Source organism: Balaenoptera musculus, chromosome 13 (assembly GCF_009873245.2).
Source record: "Balaenoptera musculus isolate JJ_BM4_2016_0621 chromosome 13, mBalMus1.pri.v3, whole genome shotgun sequence".
Classification (NCBI taxonomy): domain Eukaryota; kingdom Metazoa; phylum Chordata; class Mammalia; order Artiodactyla; family Balaenopteridae; genus Balaenoptera; species Balaenoptera musculus.
Genome location: NC_045797.1, coordinates 69,147,628 through 69,165,466, shown reverse-complemented (window position 1 = coordinate 69,165,466; position 17,839 = coordinate 69,147,628). Strand labels below are relative to the sequence as shown.

The following is a 17,839-nucleotide window of genomic DNA, read 5'->3' as shown; positions in this document are numbered from 1 at the left end:
ATTCTCATCCTCAACTTTGAGGCCTCTTAGGTGGTGAGACATCCAGTGACTTCTACAGATTGAATTGGCACACGATGGTCCAAACCGCTCCAACATCATTCAGGAAGAACCTGCTTTGTGCAAAGAGCTGTTAGCTATTAGCAAGTTGCAGGAATGGGAAAAGGAGATGGAACTCGTTTTTTGAAAACTTAGCATGAGCAGGAACTTTCCACATATATTTAATCCTATGCCAAACGTCCAACCGTTTTACAGACGCGGAACACTCAGAAGATTACCAGGTGGCTTAACCAAAGTCACATCGCTAGGATTCACATATCAGGACCACTTGACTTCAAACTTACCTTTCTGTTAAAAAGGAAAAAGTTATTTCAGGCTTGAAGGGCATTCAGAATCAGTGGGGGAGACAAGCCACACAGATCTAGACAACCAGAGAACAAGTCTAAGGTGTGTGTGGGGAGCTGGTTCTCAGAAGAGAGCAGCACAGGTCTCCCGGTGTCAGAAGGATCCACGGAGTTGGGGTTTGGGCTGGTTCCTGAGGAAGGGGCAAGCTTTGCCAGGTGGATGGGAGGAGGGTGAAGAATCTTGCTTTCCAGCTTGAACATAGGAGTGGTAGTTCTGTGTCTGCAGCACAGTGAGGAGATACACCGAGACCCAGCAGGACCTTTCTGCTCCATATTGTTAGGGTTGAGAGTCTGATGAGCCAGACCAAGAGGTTTGGATGTAGAGTCCAACAGAAATAGGAGTTCATAACCACAGGCACTGTTTGAAGCAGGGTGGGACTAGGTGTAACATCACCTGCCCGTCGGGGTCGCTGAGCTGTCTCCAATCCCCCTAATGTTAATCCTCCCCAGGCTTTTCAAACCCCTGACCCTGACGCGTTCTCCCTCAGGTACCTGGAGGACCTGGTTGGTTGGAAAGGAGAGTATCGTTTCTAGAACGCTTCTACTCCTTTCTAGGACTTCAGTTACCCTTCTTACGCTATTCGAACAAATCAGAGATTTTCCCGAGTACTAGGAATCTGTCACACACAGATTTCCACAGAACTCAGGGAGGCTCGTCCTCAGCGGGAGCGGCGTTTGCCGCCAAGCGGCACACACATTCCACCCAGCTGCTAAGTGGTGGGAGGTGTCCCTGCCCTGACCCTTTCTTTGGCTCTCCTAATTGTAACACAGCTCTAAGTTGGATAAACTTCTTTCCCCTACAACCAGAAAGGAGATCTTAGGACACTGGGAAGTAAAAAGAGACTATCAGCAAGAAATGAAAACAGACCTTTAAAAAAAACACCCACGTCTGAGACTTCCACATTCATTAAGAAACAGCTTCATGTGCTCCATGGGATTATCATTAACCACATCAAGTTAAAAAAAATAAAGTTTCCTGGTCTCCCTTCCTCCTGAGATACTTAAGAGATTTGATCTATTTTTTTTTTAAGTTAACATGGCTCTAATTATGTGCGAAGCACTGTTCTAGCACTTTACAAATATTAACATTCTTTTTTACTTACTCTTGGATGAACTCTTTAAATATATTCCCCTGTGAAAAGAGGTCTGACCTAATGTATTTGCCCATTTCCTTGCAAAATCATTTCCCCCAACTCTTCACTGTCTATCCTGGTGAAGAAGAAAATCCCCTCAAAATAGGTATTCCAATTGGAGCTTGACCACCTTCATCCTATTCCTGCCACTTGTCACTAACGACCTGCAACCGTGGGCCAGTAAGTCAGTGCACCTTAGGGCTTTAAGTGGGAAGGGTAGAGTTGGAAGTTGCCAGTGTAGCATCGGTAGGCGTGTGTAATTCTGTGACGATATCCTGTAGACTGGGGGGGACCTTGCTGGTGACGGTGCGGGGTCGAGAATGAGTGCCAGAAGAGCTGGGCGTAGCAGCCATCCCACCATTAGGGAAGCCAGGTAGGATGTTGTTGCACTAAAAGCAGGTGATGGCTGAAGAGAAGAGGCAAGAATGGATGTTACAAAACACTAAGGGTAGGAAAGTGAAGGGTGGCTCTGTGGGGCGGGCTCTTGAGATGAGGAGAACGGGGATGGGTACAGACCAGCTTGGGGTGGGAAAGGATGAACTGTTTGGGCAGGATACCGTTCAGCTGCTGTGGGACATCTCTATGGAAATGTCTCGTCGATAACAAAGCTGGGGAATTGAAACAAGTGCAACAGAGGTAAATGTGATATTTATATGTGATAACGTTAAGTGCCATGAGAACAGAGACGTTATTCACTGATACATCCCAAGCACCTAGTAAAGTATTGAGCACAGAGTTGGTGCTTAATAAACATTTGTTGACCGAATCATCAACATAAAGGTAATGAAAGCTCTTTAAATTTGTGCCTCTGTATTATTCACCAAGAGAATGGGAGCAAAAGCGGGCAGCTAAAACCTGAACCCCAGAAAGGGTTGGAGAAGAGTTCAGAAGAAAGCCCTCAAAGAGGCCCAGAATTTCAGATATGTGAGATATGGGGAGAGGTGTGGACAGGATCAGATCCTGCAGGAGGCCACAGAGAATGCAGTCTGAGGCACAGACTCAGTCTGATGCTTTGTGAGTGGGAAGGTGGACACCATGTTCATGGGCTTAGTGAGGTATTGGCTTAGAAGCTGAGGGTTGTTTGCCAAGGAAAAAAGAGGTGTAGGGATTAGAACCTCAAAGTCTAGAAAAGGCTGGGAAAGCTGTGATGGATCCTCAGGAGAAAAGGATCACCTAGCAGGGCTCAAAGGGGAAGCTAGATATCGTGAGTTTGTGGTAGGGTTAGGCAGGCAATGCCCAGGCAGGGCCATGGCACCTCATCCACCTTGGAGGACCCTCTCTCTAGAAATATCCATTACTTCCTCTTTGACAGACTCCTGATTAGCTACCACCAAAGGGTGGTGCAGATTTGCCCTGGGGAGTTAGCCCGTAAGGCACTGGCTTGCTGGCCCATGGCTGGGGGCCTGGGGACTAAGATGACACCTTATGGGCTTGTATTGACCCCACGCCCGTTCCTTCCCTATCTTTCCATCCATTCATTCCTTCACCAGCAGTCCTTACTGAGAGTCTACTAAGTGCCAGGCTGTGAGCTTGGTGCTGGGGAGGCAAACGTGAGGAGAGCAGTGCCTTCCCTCAGGGGCCATAAGCAATCTGCAGGGCAACCTCACCCCCTTGCTGTGCCTCCCAGAAGTCTTGTGTGACTGGGTCCTGATCTGAACCCTGCTCTGGTGCAGCAGGTGGGCGAGGTGGACGAGAGCCGGGGAGGTGATCTCTGGGCAGAGTCCACGGTCAGGGAAAAGGCAAGTTTGCTGTTGTAACGTCTGAAACCTGCTTATTTTGGTAAGCTTTAGCTGTCTTTTATTTCCTGGATTTGGTTCCCTTTTGTTTCTCCCTAGGCTTTTTGGCTACAGTCCTTTTAAAATTTATAGCCTATCTTGGTTGAGCCAAAGGGAACGAGAGAATGGAAATGGATGTTCAGACTGTTTGGGTCAGAGAGAAAGTCAGGCAGTAAACCCTGCGACCAGGTGCCATGGGCACAGTACCAAAACAGGATAGGAAAACTCAAAAGGGGTGCACCTGGAGACCCACCTACAAAGAGCTTTCCTGTTCTATTCTGGGAAGATTTTGTTTTCTTTTAAGAATGCAAACTATTCTGTATCAGAAGCCTGCAGCCTTCCCTAAGATCATAGCTCTAGGCTAGGATGGGGGAGGCTATGGATGGCTGCACTTTTCTTCTCTCCAGTAATGAGGCTTCCACTTAGGAATTGACCGTAAAATCTTCCAGAAATGTAATAGGGAAGAACAAATCTGACTCCACATTGGATCTAGCTTTTTTTAATTTGTCTGTTTTGTTTTATTTGTTGTTTTTACTTTAACCTTTGTATGCTATTACTTTTGCTACAAGTTAAGAATGTTGCCTACAGCCTGAAATATACAGGCTAGCCCCAGGGCTCTGACCTTTAAAGGTATAACACTTTTCCATTCATATAGAGATAAAAAGTTGCAGAACAGAGAATAACATTTGTCTTGTTGGAGGTTTGTAGGAACATTGTGACCAGACCTACCTAGACAGCTGCAAGAACAAAGCATTCCAGCACCAAAAAGTTTGCAACAAACAACCACACCTCCTCTCCTTTTAGTATAAAAGAAGCCTGAGGGACTTCCCTGGTGGTCCAGTGGTTAAGAATCCACCTTCCAGTACGGGGGGTTTGATCCCTGGTCAGGGAACTAAGATCCCATATCCTGCATGCCCCGCAGTGCAGCCAAATAAGTAAGTAAGTAAAGAAAGAAGAAAGCCTGAATTCTAACTCCCTTAAGAAGATGGTTCTTTGAGACACCAGTCCACCATCTTCTCAGTCTGCTGGCTTTCCAAATAAAGTCACTCACTATTCCTTGACCCAACAACTCATCTCTTGATTTTATTGGCCTCTTGTGCAGTGAGCAGTATCAGCTTGGTAACACAGGGAGTGGGAGTTCTGGCTCAGGAGGAGAGGCTGGGAATAGCTCAGGAGCGGGCTGTGACGTGCCCTTCCCAGGGTGGCTACCACGGCCTCTACACTGGTGCTGGGTACAGAGGGTCAGCCCAGACAGGAGGGGACCTGCCCTCTGAGTGAGCATCGCCCAGGCCTGGGGCTGCTTCCGGGGGCTTCAGGATGCTGTAGCCAGAGAGCAGCAGAGGGAGGGTGGGGAATGGGGCGCAGGAGCGGGGCGCAGGCTCTGGCAGCCTTGGGCCCCTCCTCCTCCCCATGTTCCCCACCCACTTTCTCTCATCAGTCCTGGCAACAGGGCCCACTTTGTGGGATCATTTGTGATCGTGGCTGCACGTGCAGCCTCAGGCTCTGCCCCACAGCCACCTGGGAACTGCCCAGCACCCTTTGGAAGGTGTTGACCAGGTGCAGATGGGATGGCCGGGGGCCTCAGAGCAGGGACAGGGAGGCCCAGTCCTTCAAGTATAAAAGAAACTCTAGGGAATTCCCTACCAGTCCAGTGGTTAGGACTTTCACTGCCGGGGCCCAGGTTCAATCCCTGGTAAGGGAACTAAGATCCCACAAGCCGAGTAGCGAGGCCAATCAATCAATCAATCACTCAATCAATAAAAGAAACTCCCTAAATGCAGTTCTCCACAGAGGTGGGGGAATCTGCCAGGAACAGAGGCAGGGGTCTTCCCAGCCTGACCCAGGGTCCTGGGATTCCCTCCAGTCTCCCAGCTGCCTGGGCTGCTGCCACGGCACAGGCCTCAGGGGGGCGCTGCTCCCACTCTGATAGCACGGCTCAATCAAGGCAGCCAGGGTGGGCCCACAGCTTAGGGAAGTCCCCGAAGGGGCGGCAGGGTCACCGGAGGGAGGAGAACACCGCTTTATCAACCTGAGCTTGCTCTTGACCACAGACAGGCTGCTTCCCTGGTCTGCCGGGTCCTCAGCCCTCGCCCCTCAAACAGGAAAGCACGGCCCCCCACCCATGGCCAGCTGGCCCGGCGGCCCCCTGGGTGAGCAGCTCCCTGAGGAGGGCAGGGCCTGCCCAGCTGCCCAGATTTTCCCCTTCAGCACCTGCCCTGTCTCTGCAGCACGAGGCCCTCCAATCCACAGCCTCCCATTCTGGCTTTTCCATCTGACTCCTTGGTCTCTCTCAAGCGCTCCTACAACTGCACTGAGCCCCCCCTCCTGTCCACCTCATCTTCCTCTGGCTTTCCCTTTTTTCTGGTACATCTCCACCTCTGAGAGCGGCCCTCTCCCCTCTCCTCCCCTGGTTAACCAGCTGTGTAAAGAGCTGCCAGGGCTGGGCTGATGGATGGGCCCTTCCCCTGCTCTGCTCTTCCTCAGGCCTCCCCTTCGTCCCCACGCCTCCCAGCCCTTTCTCCTCACCTCTCCCTCCACCACTCATTTTTACCATCAAGGAAGGACACCAAGAGGAAAGGGCCTTCTGGATAAGCAAGTGGAGAGGTGCGTCAGGGAGATAATAGGGGTGTGCAGGCAGCTCCTGCAGATAAAGATTTCCTGGACTCCCTCGGGAATGCCCTATGAATGGGGGAGAATGCTCCTGATTCTTCTGTGCGTCTCTGTCCCTGACAGAGCAATGCCTGGAGGCGGGTGGAAAGGCAGGGTGGTGTTGAAAAGGGCTGGGGACTTAGTGCAGCCAGAACTGAATTTGGATCTCAACTCTGATGGTTATTAGCTGCATGATCTGGGGCAGGTAAGCCTCAGTTTCTCCATCTGTAAAGCACAGATAATACTGTCTGCCTCACAGCGCCTGGCACCAAGTGTAAGCTCAATAAATGTCGGTTCCTATCCCTGCTGTCAGGGTGCTGGGTCACCCTTTTCCCTGAAATCCCTCATAGATTCCACCCAAAAGGTAACCCTTTCCTACATGCCCTCTATATACCAGGCACACTTGTACCCACAATGTCATGTAACCCCTCTGTTTATAATTAGGAAAGCTGGAATGCAGAGGGGTTACCAGTGACCAGAGTATTAGCAGAAGGCCGAGGCAGAACCAAGGAGCCTGAGCGCAGAGCCCCAGGATGGGCTAGCCAGCAGCAACAGGTTGCTGGGAAAGAACCGAGAAAAGTTTTGCTGAGAAACTCAACTGTGCAAGAGCCTCCCAGGGCCTGGGTGGGAGTGAGAGCCCAGGCTCTGCACCTGCCCCTGTCACTTGCTGGGTGACCTTGGGGAAGTCCTTTTCCCTCTCTGAGCCTCAGCTTCCTCTTCATTTTGCAGGGGTATGGGACAGAGATGGACTGCATGCTTTGTGAGGTCTCTTCCTGCCCTGAATGTTCTGTTCCCTCTCCTGCAAAGGGATCCAGCCTTGTGCATATAGGGCAGGGCTGCAGCTTAAGGCTGTTGGAAGGGTAAAAATCTAGTCCTAGTCTTCCCCACTCTCTATTTCCTCACTCTTCCCAACCCCCATCCTGTCACTTGGGGCCTGTAATCAATGAGTCGTAAAATGAGAAAGTATCAGGAACTAGCAAAGCATGGAGAGCAGCTGGGGCAGCCTTGGTGCCGAGTGTGAGGGACTGCTAGCCCTTCGCCTGCGCCCAGCCTCCCGTGCTAGACTCAGGCCAGCAGGCCAGCAGCGACTCACCCATCCTGGTCGAGGGGAGCCCAGCTGAGGATCAGAATGGGGAGGCCTATTTTCAATGGGTCCAAAGACCACACCTTAAAACAAGTAATGAAATCTATGTGTATTGACATGGAAAGACGCACCCAGGATATATGGCTGAATCATAAAAGCAGGTTACACGTTATCGCCTATAATGTAATCCTCTTATGTTATTATGTAGAAGTCTTTGTACATACAAGAAAATATGAGCAGAGAGACTGTGAATAGCAGTTATCTCTGGGAGTTAAGAGTATAGGGGAATCATTCACTTTCTACTTTATACACTTTCCTTTGATAGGTTTTTATTTATTTATTTTTATTTTTGGCCACACTGCACAGCTTGTGGGATCTTAGTTCCCCAGCCAGGGATCGAACCCATGCCTCTGGCAGTGGAAGCACAGAGTCCTAACCACTGGACCGCCAGGGAATTCCCTCCTTTGATAGGTTTTTAAAGTGAACATATATTGCCTTTATAATTTTAAAAAATCAGCACAATTTAATAATAAAGATATTTTCATTGTGGGGGAGGAGCCTTCCAGAAATATGCACGAGCTAATGAAAATGCTCCGGGTCTTTGCTTCAGGCTGGCATTATATCAACCTAGGATGGGAAGGCCAGTGGACTCCTGCACTATATCCAAAACGAAAGCACAAAGAGCTTGATGTTTTTTTTAAGAGAAAATGAACAATCCCTTAATGAGATCTGTAAGGTCAAATCTGTCGAAATATATGATTCAACATATGAGGCAAAGGGAGGATAATTGTAAAAGAGGTCCTTGGTGTCCACAGCTCAAACCTGGACTTGGGGTTGGCTGCTGTGAGGCAGGGTTGGGGCAGTTGGGACTGAGGGCTGCTCCCCAGCACCTCACACAGCTTGAGAACAAAGGCAAATCAGCACTGTGGTCCAACCCCTCTCTCCCAAATGGCTGCAGCTTCCCGCCAACCAGCCCAAGGCCATCCTGGCCTGCGGAAGCCTTTCAGAATGGCTCTAGTATCCCTCAGCTCCTTGCCATCCAGCTTTCTCCTATAACCAAGCCCAGAACGAATGGGCATCTCCCTGAGCCAAGGACCCAAGCTCGAGCACACTGCCAAGTAGGGGAAGGCAGTAAAGGGACCGGCGGGTTTCAGCCTACATCAGAATGGATATTTGAGGGTGGAGAGGATGGAGAGGCTGGGAAGGGGGTAGGGGAGCTGTGCAAGGTCACTCTGGCTGAGGGATTCTATCCGTTCCCAGATGACCGATTCTCTGTCCCCCTCCTGAGGAGTCAGCACAGGGGCTGAAAGGTGCAGTTAGATACAAGTTTATTGGCAGAGCTGCGGCGGAGTCCTCCCTCTCTCTGGGAGAGCCGAGGGCACAGCACCAACAGAGGGATGGCCAGACAGACCCCCAGACAGACACATGGATGGTGCAGACTCATAGAGACCATAGCACAGCCACACAGGTAGAGACACACAGGCCACAGCACCAAGACACACACACACAAAACCATAAGGCTAGAACACACAGACAAAGTGCAGGCTTTGGGGCTCCTGCATAGACAGAGAGAGAGCCACGTGGGGAGGGGGCCCCTGCTGACCTCCCCCAGGCTTAGGCACACCAACAGCACAAAGACAGGCAGATCCCCCAGCCAGCCAGCCTGCCACACAGACAAATGAACTGCACGGACAGGAGGCTGGGGGCTCCCCAGAGCACGGGGAGCAGGGACCACAGGACTTCTACACACCCCGACTGCCCTGACTTCCCTGTTCAGCCTGACTCTGGCCCCACTCCCCACACACACTTTGGTCTTGCCCACTGGGGCTGGGGGGTCGGCAGGTGGAAGCGGGCAGAGAGGAAGGGTACGGACCCAGCTCCGTCCCTTCTCCGTGAGCAGGGAGGCAGTTGCTGAGAGTCCAGGGCTGAGCCTGGGCCTGGCAGTGGGGTTAGGGTGCGGCCGTGCCTCAGGCTTGGGGGGGCTCCCGGCAGCGCAGGCACTGGGCCATCTCAGGCTGGTACTGCTCGACCTGCAGGGTAGAGCTGGAGAATCCAAACCGGGAGTGGAGCCGAGATGTGGCTTCAGCCAGGACGGCTTCAGGGTCAGCCGTGGAGTCTGCGGGGGAGTGATAAGAGGCAGCAGGTTTCCAGGGGAATTGGGAACCAGCAAGGGGCCCAGATAAGGATGGGTGAAGGGGAACCAGGGGTTTGCATGGCATGAAAGCCAAGATTGAACGGGGAGCTTTATTTTCTCTATATATTGTATGAACAGTGTAAAACTGTCAAAAAGGTCGGAGAGACTCATCCTTAATCGACTAGGCTAACACACTAGACCATTATTTTTCTATTCTCTTCTGCTCATTGAGTATCAGTATACAGCTGTGTATTTCAGCAGCCATACCACCTGATTTTCCACAACATTCCAGATGTTAAATATTCTGTTCTCATTGTCCCTCTAGAGTTACCATCAAATATCCTACAAAGTATAATATTTTTGGCATCCAAATTGCATGTCTCTGATTGCTTCTTGCATCTGGAAGAAACTCAAAAATTCTTTGTCAGCTTGTGAGTCACCATATATATTTTAAATAGTTGAACCATAATGTAGCTAAAATTTTATATTCCGCTTTCTCTCTTAGCATTATACCATAAACATTTTTTCTAGTTGCCCTACAGTCTTCATAATCATCATTTTTAAAAGTTACATGATACTCCACTGAGTGGAGGAGCCATAATTTACCTAACTGTGCCCCATCATGAGACCTGTAGGTACCAGTGATCTTTTAAAGGGTTGCTGGTTCCCCGCACTACTTCAGAGAGAGTGAAACCTCCCCCAAAAAACCCTGTCCAGCCAGGGCTCCTTGCCTCCAACATACGAGAGAGAGAGAGAGAGAGAGAGAGAGAGAGATATACAAAAGACAGAGAGATGGAAACATTTGCAGTTAATTCAGACCATCTTCCTAAGTTTGGATGGTGGTAGGGGAAGGGAGAAGTGTTTCTGGAAAGTAACTGGCTGGGGTCAGTGTGGACTCACCAATGGCCAGGTGTGCGGAGACAACATGGTAAGTAAGCGTAAGGGACCACAGGTGCAGCTCGTGGGTTGCCCGAACTCCTGGCACTGACAACAGGGTATCCCGCACAGGTTCAAACCCCACACTTCGGGGGGTACCTGCAAGCAGCACCCACCACGCCTTATTGCCAGGGCCACTCCTGCCCAGAGGCCAGGACCCCACCTCCCCCATCCTGTACCACTCACCCTGTTGACCCCCCCAGTTTACCCCGTCCCTGAATCCTCCTTCCACCAACAGGCCTTCTCCCCACACTTTCTCCAGAGAAAACAGAGGCGCCTAGTCCTGGGGTGAGGTCAGAGAGGGCCCCGGGGGGGTGGGGAGCAGTGGCGTCTGACTCGCCTTCCATGAGGACGCGGAGAACATCTCGGAGGGTGGGAGCCGTGGATCCAAGGGCACAGATGGAGAAGAGAAAGGTGCTGATGGGGTCAGCTGCCTTGTATTGAGGCTGTAGAGAAAGAAAGCCCTAAGCCTGGGAATCAGGGACCTTTCAGAGGAAGACCTAGGGGCATCCTGGACAAACAGGACCTGAGAGGCCTCTGAGAACCCTGCTGGGGTGAAAGGGACGATAACCCTGGGCCAGGAGTCCTGGGGAGCTGGGAGCTGGAGTGGGGTGGGTGGGGGTCCAGGGAAGGAGGGGCTGGGGCGTGGAACTGGGGGAGGAAGGCTGGGGCGGGCTTGCACAGACAGTACCTTGAAGTAGATGAGGATGGAAGCAGCCAGCACCCCGAGGCTCTGCAGGAGGTCCCCCAGCACGTGCACAAAGGCCGCCCGGACGCTGGTGTTCCCCAGGGGCAGGGGCTCCCCTGGCCCCTCCTCCAGCGGTGCATACTCTGCCCCCCTGGACCCGTGGCTGTGGTGGGGCCCGGCCTGGTGCAGCACAAAGGCCATTCTGAGGGGGAAGCAGAGCAGCTCAGCCCAGGTGGCCTGCTCCCGGCCTCCTCTGCCCACTTCCACACCTCCTCTTCTCACCTCCCCAGGAGCCCTCTCTCCACCTATTTTCTCCCTATTTTCCCAGTCCCAGGAAAAAGACAATATGGTCCAAGAGAGACAAGTAATGCAGCCTGGGGGCAAGAATACGTGGTGCCAGAGACGTGGATTCAGATCCTGGCCCTGCTACTAAAGTAGCTATGTGCCCTGGGCAAGTCCCCTGGTCACCTCTTGGGATCTGTCTGATTAACTGTATACCAGGAGTGATACTACCGACCTCATGGGGTGGTTGTGAGCTTTAAATGAGACAGTGCTGATGACAGCCCCCAGCAGGGTGGCCAGTACACAGCAGGCCTTTAACAAAGGTCTTTTGACTCTGAATTTTAGGTCTCTACCCCAGTCCCTTCTCAGGCATCCCTAGAGCAGAGAGATGAGAACAGCACGTGCGTGCTGCGAGTCTGTCCGGGAGAGGAGAGCCTGCTCTCCCGTCCTGGAGGAGGAGCCCTCGCCCTGAATCCCACACGGTGCCTGCTCCATACTGGAACGTACAGCAGATTGGCACAGACTGCGATGCTGGCGGTCAGCAGCATGGCACCCCCCTCGATGTGGTAGTCGCTGTGCAGCAGGCGGATGAAGGCCAGGTACAGGAGGATGCCAGTGACCATCCAGAGGGAGACCACAGAGGCCAAAGCCCCCAGAGTCTCTGCAGGGGAAGACAAGCTATCAGAGAGCTGCCCAGGACCCTGAGAGGTACCTTCTGGCAAGACTGGGGGGGGTCATCAGACCATGCAGGGGCCTTACCTGAGCGGTGCCAGCCAAAGGTCATGGTGCGGGTGGCTGGACGGGTAGAGAGCCAGAGGGAGAAGAGGCTGCCCATCATGCTGCCCACATCTGCCAACAGGTGGGCTGCATCAGTCATAATGGCCAGGCTGTGCGCCAAATACCCACCTGCAAGAGTAAAGTGATATATGGTCTGGTCCATTTAGAAAATATCATGCAGTGTGTGTAGAGGCATGGAAAAGAGACGGGGCGGAGGGACATATACCAAAATGTGAACGGCAATTTTTCTCTGGTGATGGGATTACACATGGGATTTTGTGGGGGTTTTTTGTTTTCACTCATTCACATATTCTAGTTTTTCTACAATAACTTTTTTTTTGACCACACCGCGCAGCTTGTGGGATCTTAGTTCCCCGACCAGGGATTGAACCTGCGCCCTCAGCAATGAAAGCGCAGAGTCCTAACCACTAGACCACTAGGGAATTCCCTACAATAACATATTTTAATAACAAGAAAATAGGGCTTTTACAAGACCAGTTCATACTGATGAGCCAGCCCTGAATTCCCTTGGTGCTGTCCCTCGCCCTCTCCCACTTCCTGGGTCCTGGGCACCCACCTCCCCGGTCCCAGCCATCCCCATCTTCTCTGCATCTCCACCCAGGAACATTCCTGGGACTCTGGGTGGGAAGTGGCTTAGGCAGGCATCCGGAGGATGGTGTTTTGGAGGAACTGCTTTCCGACTTACCGACTACTTCCCCGGCCATGAAGACGCAGCACACAGCACAGGCGGCACACAGCTGCCTCTGCGCCTGCAGCCTCTCAGGGGTGAGACCTGGCTGTAGCAGAGGGTCCCTGTGGCAGTGGTGGAAGGACATCTCCACGGGTTTGGGCTCCTCGGGGAGGGGCTCGGAGGGCTCTGTGAAGAGACTGAGGCAGGCAGCACAGTTCAAGCTGGGGTCTGGTTCAAGGGCTAACTCCTCACTCCCAGGTCCTGGATCCCCCAGACCGGCTTCATCAGATGTCCCTCCTCTCTATCCTTTCCCGAGGCCTTGTGGACAGAGGGCCACAGGAGAGATGGGGCTAAATGGACAACTCAGATTCCAGCCTCCCTTTTCCTTTCACGTACAGAGCCATAGAATCTCAGAGCACACGTGGAAAGCACCTTAGAGACGTCTAGTCTACCACTTATTAAAGAATTAGAAGTATGAGGTTCAAAGGGAGAGAGGACTTACGGAGGCCACACAGCTAGTTAGTGGTCGAGCTGAGATTAAACTCCAACCAAATCAATTCAATATGATAGGCGCCACGAAGAACACAAGATGAGCAGGATATCCTTTCTGATCTCTGGGAGCCTCTGGTGAACAAGACCAATGTGTACCTAAATACTATGAGATGTAGCAAAAGGTAGCTATTGCCTTAGAGCAGTTAAAGTGCTATCAGGGCTCAGAGGGACATACTGACTCTAATGAGGAAATCAGGGAAACAACTGAAGGAGGCACCTGAGAAGGGCCTGGAAGGATGGGAAGGATTTTGATAAAGAGTAGGTGCACGTGCCCGGCGAAGGCAATATGAAGGGGAAGTGGTGTGAAAGTGTGGGGTGGGGCTCAGCACGTGGTCCTGGCCTTAGTGCCTCCCTGCTGGACCTACCTCCTGGTGCCTCCACTCCCAGGTCCTTCACCTTCTCTCTCTAAGACGTTCAGCTAGACGTGGCCCTTTAAGAGGAGAGTAGAATGCTGGGACCCAAAAAAGTCTGAAGTTCCTGGCACAGAGAACTAATGGCCAGATTCCAGAGCTGGGTTGTCATGGGGAGGAGAGAGCACAGACTGGTGTGGCTGGGATTGGTAAGCAGTAGGAGTGCTGGGCTTGGAGTCTGCCACATGTTAGCTGGACCTCAGTGTGGCCACAAGCACCCAGCAGAGGCCACTTTAACCGTACAGTGCAGTAAGCCTCCCTGGACAAATGAGCGGGGCTGGAGGCCTCCCCTGGGGATGCCAGAGGCTGAGCTCAGGCTAACTGAGTTTTCAGTCCTTTCTGGCTTAACTCTCACCCCCATTACTACCCAACCTGAACCCCAGGGAGAACAGAACCTTCCACAGCATAAAGGACCTAAATAGAAAAGTACAGTTCTAGAAATACTCATGGAGGTGTCACAAGAATACCCTTGAGAGAAAATGAAGGCTCCAGATAGAAATGTGATCACAGCAGTAAAGTGGGGAAGGGTGCCTGGGGCCTTCTGGCTGAGGACAGCTGTGCCCAATGGGCAAATTCAGCTGTGAGGGAGATGGGGGCACATTTGGTGCTTCTAGGGAAAATACAAGTGCTGGCAGGTAGATTAACTTCTTGGAATCCCCTTCCAAGACTTAGAATCTGGGTGTGTATGATTCCAGGTGTGTTTCCAGAGGAGATGGGAGATGAGGGTGGCTTTGAAATCCATCCTCATTCTTCAATGAGAGTACCAAGCAGCGTACACGTACTGAAGCTCAATCTAGTGGGAGAGACAGAAGTGTCGCAAATGACTGACTATGCAAGGAGAAGCTGGGGCCAGGAGGGTTATGAACAAAGGATTTTGGAGCACAGGGGAAGGAGTGACCAACTCTAAAGGGGATGAAGAGACCCTCACAGAGGAGGAGATGTTTAAGAGAAGACCTAGGTAGAGACAGGAGCTCCAGACACATGGAATGACAATGACAAGATATGCAGCTTGGAGCTTAAGTGTGAGGAACCAGGGGAAGGGCTGAGGAGGAAACTGATGGGCTCAAAGTAACATAAAGGGAGATACACTGATTGATTTAATCTTTCCTGAGCTGTGAGATGGATGACCTTGACGATGTACTAGTCTGGGAGGAAGAGAAGAGAGGAGATGGAGGGGTCCAGAACAGACAAGGCCAGAGGCTCCCTGCGCAGAATCTTAGAGACAGGCAGGCAGGTAGGGAAGAGCTTCTTCCAGAAAGTACTGCAGGATTTGGTGACTAATGGTCATATGAGAACGAGGATAAGCTGGGAGTCAGAGATGAGGGTCTGAAGAGCAAATAGAGGGTGAGTGGCTTTGAGGCAGAGGGCAAGATGCCTTTCCTGGCCCTGTAAGACACAGCGCGGCCAGGCATCAAGGTAGTCACCCATCAACAGGCTGCTCCCTTTTGTTTTGCATTAACTGGGCACTAAAGAAGCCTCATTGTTGGTGTGTAGGGGTTCGGGGAGCTACCTGCTGTGTGCAGAGAAGGAAAGACAACTTGCTCTCCCTGGCCCTCTGAAACCCCCAACAAACAACAAATACTATTGAGCGGGGTAGAGGGGAGACTGGCCTGAAGCAGAGTCGAAAGGTACGTGAAGAGACGCCAGGGCCACAGCTGCCCCCGTCTGCAGTCCTCCGCGGGAGAGATTCCGACGGAAGTCTTCCCTCCCTTCTGCTCATCCACTCCCCCATCCACCCAGGTTTACGGCCCCCATCCAGGGAAAGAGCGAGAAACCCACAGAGGCACCACATCCGAGACAAAGGGAGAGGGGTTGGGAGGGAAAAGGAAAGATAGAGATGAGGAAAGAGAAAAAGCCGGAGACCCTGTCAAATTCCCGAGATAAACGAACGGTGGGCAAAGAGACAAAATGGCCAGCGGAGGTGGCCAGGGAGGGCCTGGCGCGGCCGCTCGGAGGGACAAGGCGGTAGGCGGTCGGCGGGCGCCGGGCGCCGGAGGCCGGCGGGACGCGGAGGCGGTTCTCCGGCCGCCCCCGGCCCGCTGTCCCAACCGCTCCAAGCGCCTCATTTCACACCTCGCCGCCCCCGGCCCCGTCTGTGCGTAGCCGGGAATACCCCCGCCGCCCAGACCGCACCTGCTCCTTCCTTACCGCCCCCTCGCTTCCCAGCGGCCGCCCGCCCCCCAGGAGCCCGGAAGACCCGCTGCGGAGCCCGGGCCCATCGTCAGCCCGGGTGCCCACAGCTGGCCACTCTGGAGGGGGCGCCCCGAGCCCGGGAGCGCGGAGGGTAGGGCCGGAGGCCTGGGCGGCGAGGGGCTCCTACGACCCCGGAGCAATGCGTACATCGGGGCACCTGGCGCGGACTCCGGCCAGACGGAGGGGCAGTCGCTCGCGGGCAAGTCAGACGCGGCGGGGGGGGGGGGGGGGCGGAAGGGTCGGGAGGCTTGGGGGGCGGGCCGAGGAGCAGTTTCCCGGGACCGGGAGGAAGAAGGTGGCCAGGAGGAGGCATATCGGGCTGTTGAGCGGCGGGGGCCGGGGCTGGCTGGGCGGGCCGGGGCTCTCTGTGCAGCCGGAGGGGACAGAGCGCAGCGCCACGAAGCCGAGGGGGTCGCGGTGCGCTGGGCCGGCCGGCCGAGAGAGACAACGAAGTGGACGGAAGGCGGAAGGGTGGCGCCCCCCCCAGCCGAGGGCCGACCCAGGTCAATCCTACCTCTTCAAACGCAGGCCGCCACCAGCGCCGCCGCGGTCTCGGGGGCTCACCAGGCGAGTGGTCTCAGAGCCCCCCGTGGCAGGAGAAGCCTCCATTTCCCCGCGGCCCCGACCGTCTAGGCCGCACCGAGGTAGGGAGAGGCGTGGCCAACCCCGCGCCAAGTCCGAGCGGCCCGTCGACCCCCCAGACTCCCCGCAGGGCCTCGGGGCCACCACAGTGGAGGGAACTGCGGCGACTGTGGCGCCGGCAGTCCGAACTGCAGATCCCGCGGCTGCTGGAGCCCCGCCCCGCGTGGGGCGAGCTCCCCAAGCCCCGCCTCCAGGCTCCCCAGCCTCTCCCCCCACGCCTAAGCCCCGCCCCCGGAGCCCCGTCCCCGTAGGCATAGCCCTATTTCCCGGTGCCGGAGCCAGGTGGGGCGGTGGAAGCTCTCTGCGCCCCCGCCGGGTTCTAGAGAACGCCTAACCTCCATAGCCCACCCCTAGGCAGACCAGCCCCGCCCCTACCCAAGCCCTGCCTACCAGTTCCCAGCCGAGCTCCTCAAGCCTAGGGACCTTCCAACCAATCTTCGCCCAAGGGACACCGCCCCGTGCAGGTCCGCGCCAGGGCATCCCACCCCCTCTCCCCACCACCCGTCACCTCGTGGCCCCAGCCTCCCCACACGGAGGCAGAAGCAGGTGTGGAGGAGAGAACCAGAAAGAGAATGTGGGGTAAGCTGTGTGACAAATCCGGGAGAACTCCAGGGACTCCGGCCAGAAACCCCTCTGTGGCGGATGTGGGGTCGGAATTCGCGAGCAAAGTCTGCTGCCAAGCACTGTACCGCTCATTATTATTTATTTTTATAGAGACATGGGGCGACAAAAAGCTTCCAGTTCTCCTTCAATCCATTATTATCCCTATTTTTCGGACGAGTAACAGTCCCAGAGGAAGAAGTGTCCGGGGTCATGCGACCAGTGAATAAAGGACTGGGACTGGAACCCCATCCTCTCTCCCTCCCCGGTTCAGGACGCCACAAGGCGACTGGAGAGAGCGCACAGCCGCAGCTTTGTCACTGAGAGGCTGGGGCAGCCGAAAGGAAGAGCGCTCCACTTCTCTGGGGTCACAAGCCCCAAGTTCATGGAGGGAGGCTGCGGTCAGCTGGTCCTTACCTCCAAACCTGTAGCACCTTCCCGGGCATTACTTCATCTTGCCTCATTTAAACTAAAGCCCAGGGGAAGGAGTGACTTACAGCAGTCTGTGGCCGAGCCTGGAGCCGAAGCTTCAAATGCTCAATGTTCTGTGCCCCTCACACCTGCCACCAGTGTACAATGAAAAGGGGTGGTGACTGGATTGTGCACTCCAAGCTGTGACACTCTGTGAAGAGAAGGGTCCGTAGGAGGAGGGGAAAGAGTGAGCATGGATGGGGAAGGTGGAGGGTGAGAGTCGTTAGCTAGCCCAGGCAAGAAGCCCATCAAACGCACCCTTCAGAATACCCTGGGCTTCAGAATACCCGTCAGAATGAATTTAGGGTTCTGGTGACAGTCATCTAACCCCAACATTGTGTTTTTCAGACAATGAGACTGCGTGTGTACTTCTAAAAACAAAAAAACTAGAGGACGTGCCAGCTAGAGTGGTTGGAAGTGA

General features: G+C 53.8%; 1 protein-coding gene across 4 annotated transcripts; it reads right to left on the bottom strand.

Annotated features, from left to right (window-relative positions):
* Positions 1-222: 222 nt before the first annotated feature.
* On the bottom strand, positions 223-16,474 carry SLC30A3 (solute carrier family 30 member 3). Of its 4 annotated transcripts, none has more exons than XM_036874075.1 (8): positions 16,220-16,474; positions 12,566-12,747; positions 11,842-11,988; positions 11,590-11,743; positions 10,804-11,002; positions 10,453-10,558; positions 10,077-10,211; positions 1,840-1,940 (listed from the first exon to the last, which is right to left on the bottom strand). In XM_036874075.1, exons 1-8 carry the CDS (start codon positions 16,312-16,314, stop codon positions 1,924-1,926), a joined length of 1,035 nt encoding a protein of 344 aa, XP_036729970.1. In that variant the 5' UTR covers positions 16,315-16,474; the 3' UTR covers positions 1,840-1,923. The 4 variants fall into 4 exon arrangements, with proteins under 4 accessions (XP_036729967.1, XP_036729970.1, XP_036729969.1 ...); XM_036874074.1 differs by lacking the exon at positions 1,840-1,940 and adding an exon at positions 8,347-9,158; XM_036874072.1 differs by lacking the exon at positions 11,590-11,743 and having other exon boundaries at positions 223-1,940.
* Positions 16,475-17,839: the final 1,365 nt, after the last annotated feature.

Coding starts and splice junctions, on each gene's coding strand:
- SLC30A3 (XM_036874072.1), bottom strand. CDS start 16,314: ATGGAGGCTTCTCCTGCCACGGGGGGCTCTGAGACCACTCGCCTGGTG. Junction 11,989..12,565: donor CATGGCCGGGGAAGTAGTCG/GTAAGTCGGAAA, acceptor TTACTCTTGCAG/GTGGGTATTTGGCGCACAGC. Junction 10,212..10,452: donor TCTCCGCGTCCTCATGGAAG/GCGAGTCAGACG, acceptor TGCTGCTTGCAG/GTACCCCCCGAAGTGTGGGG.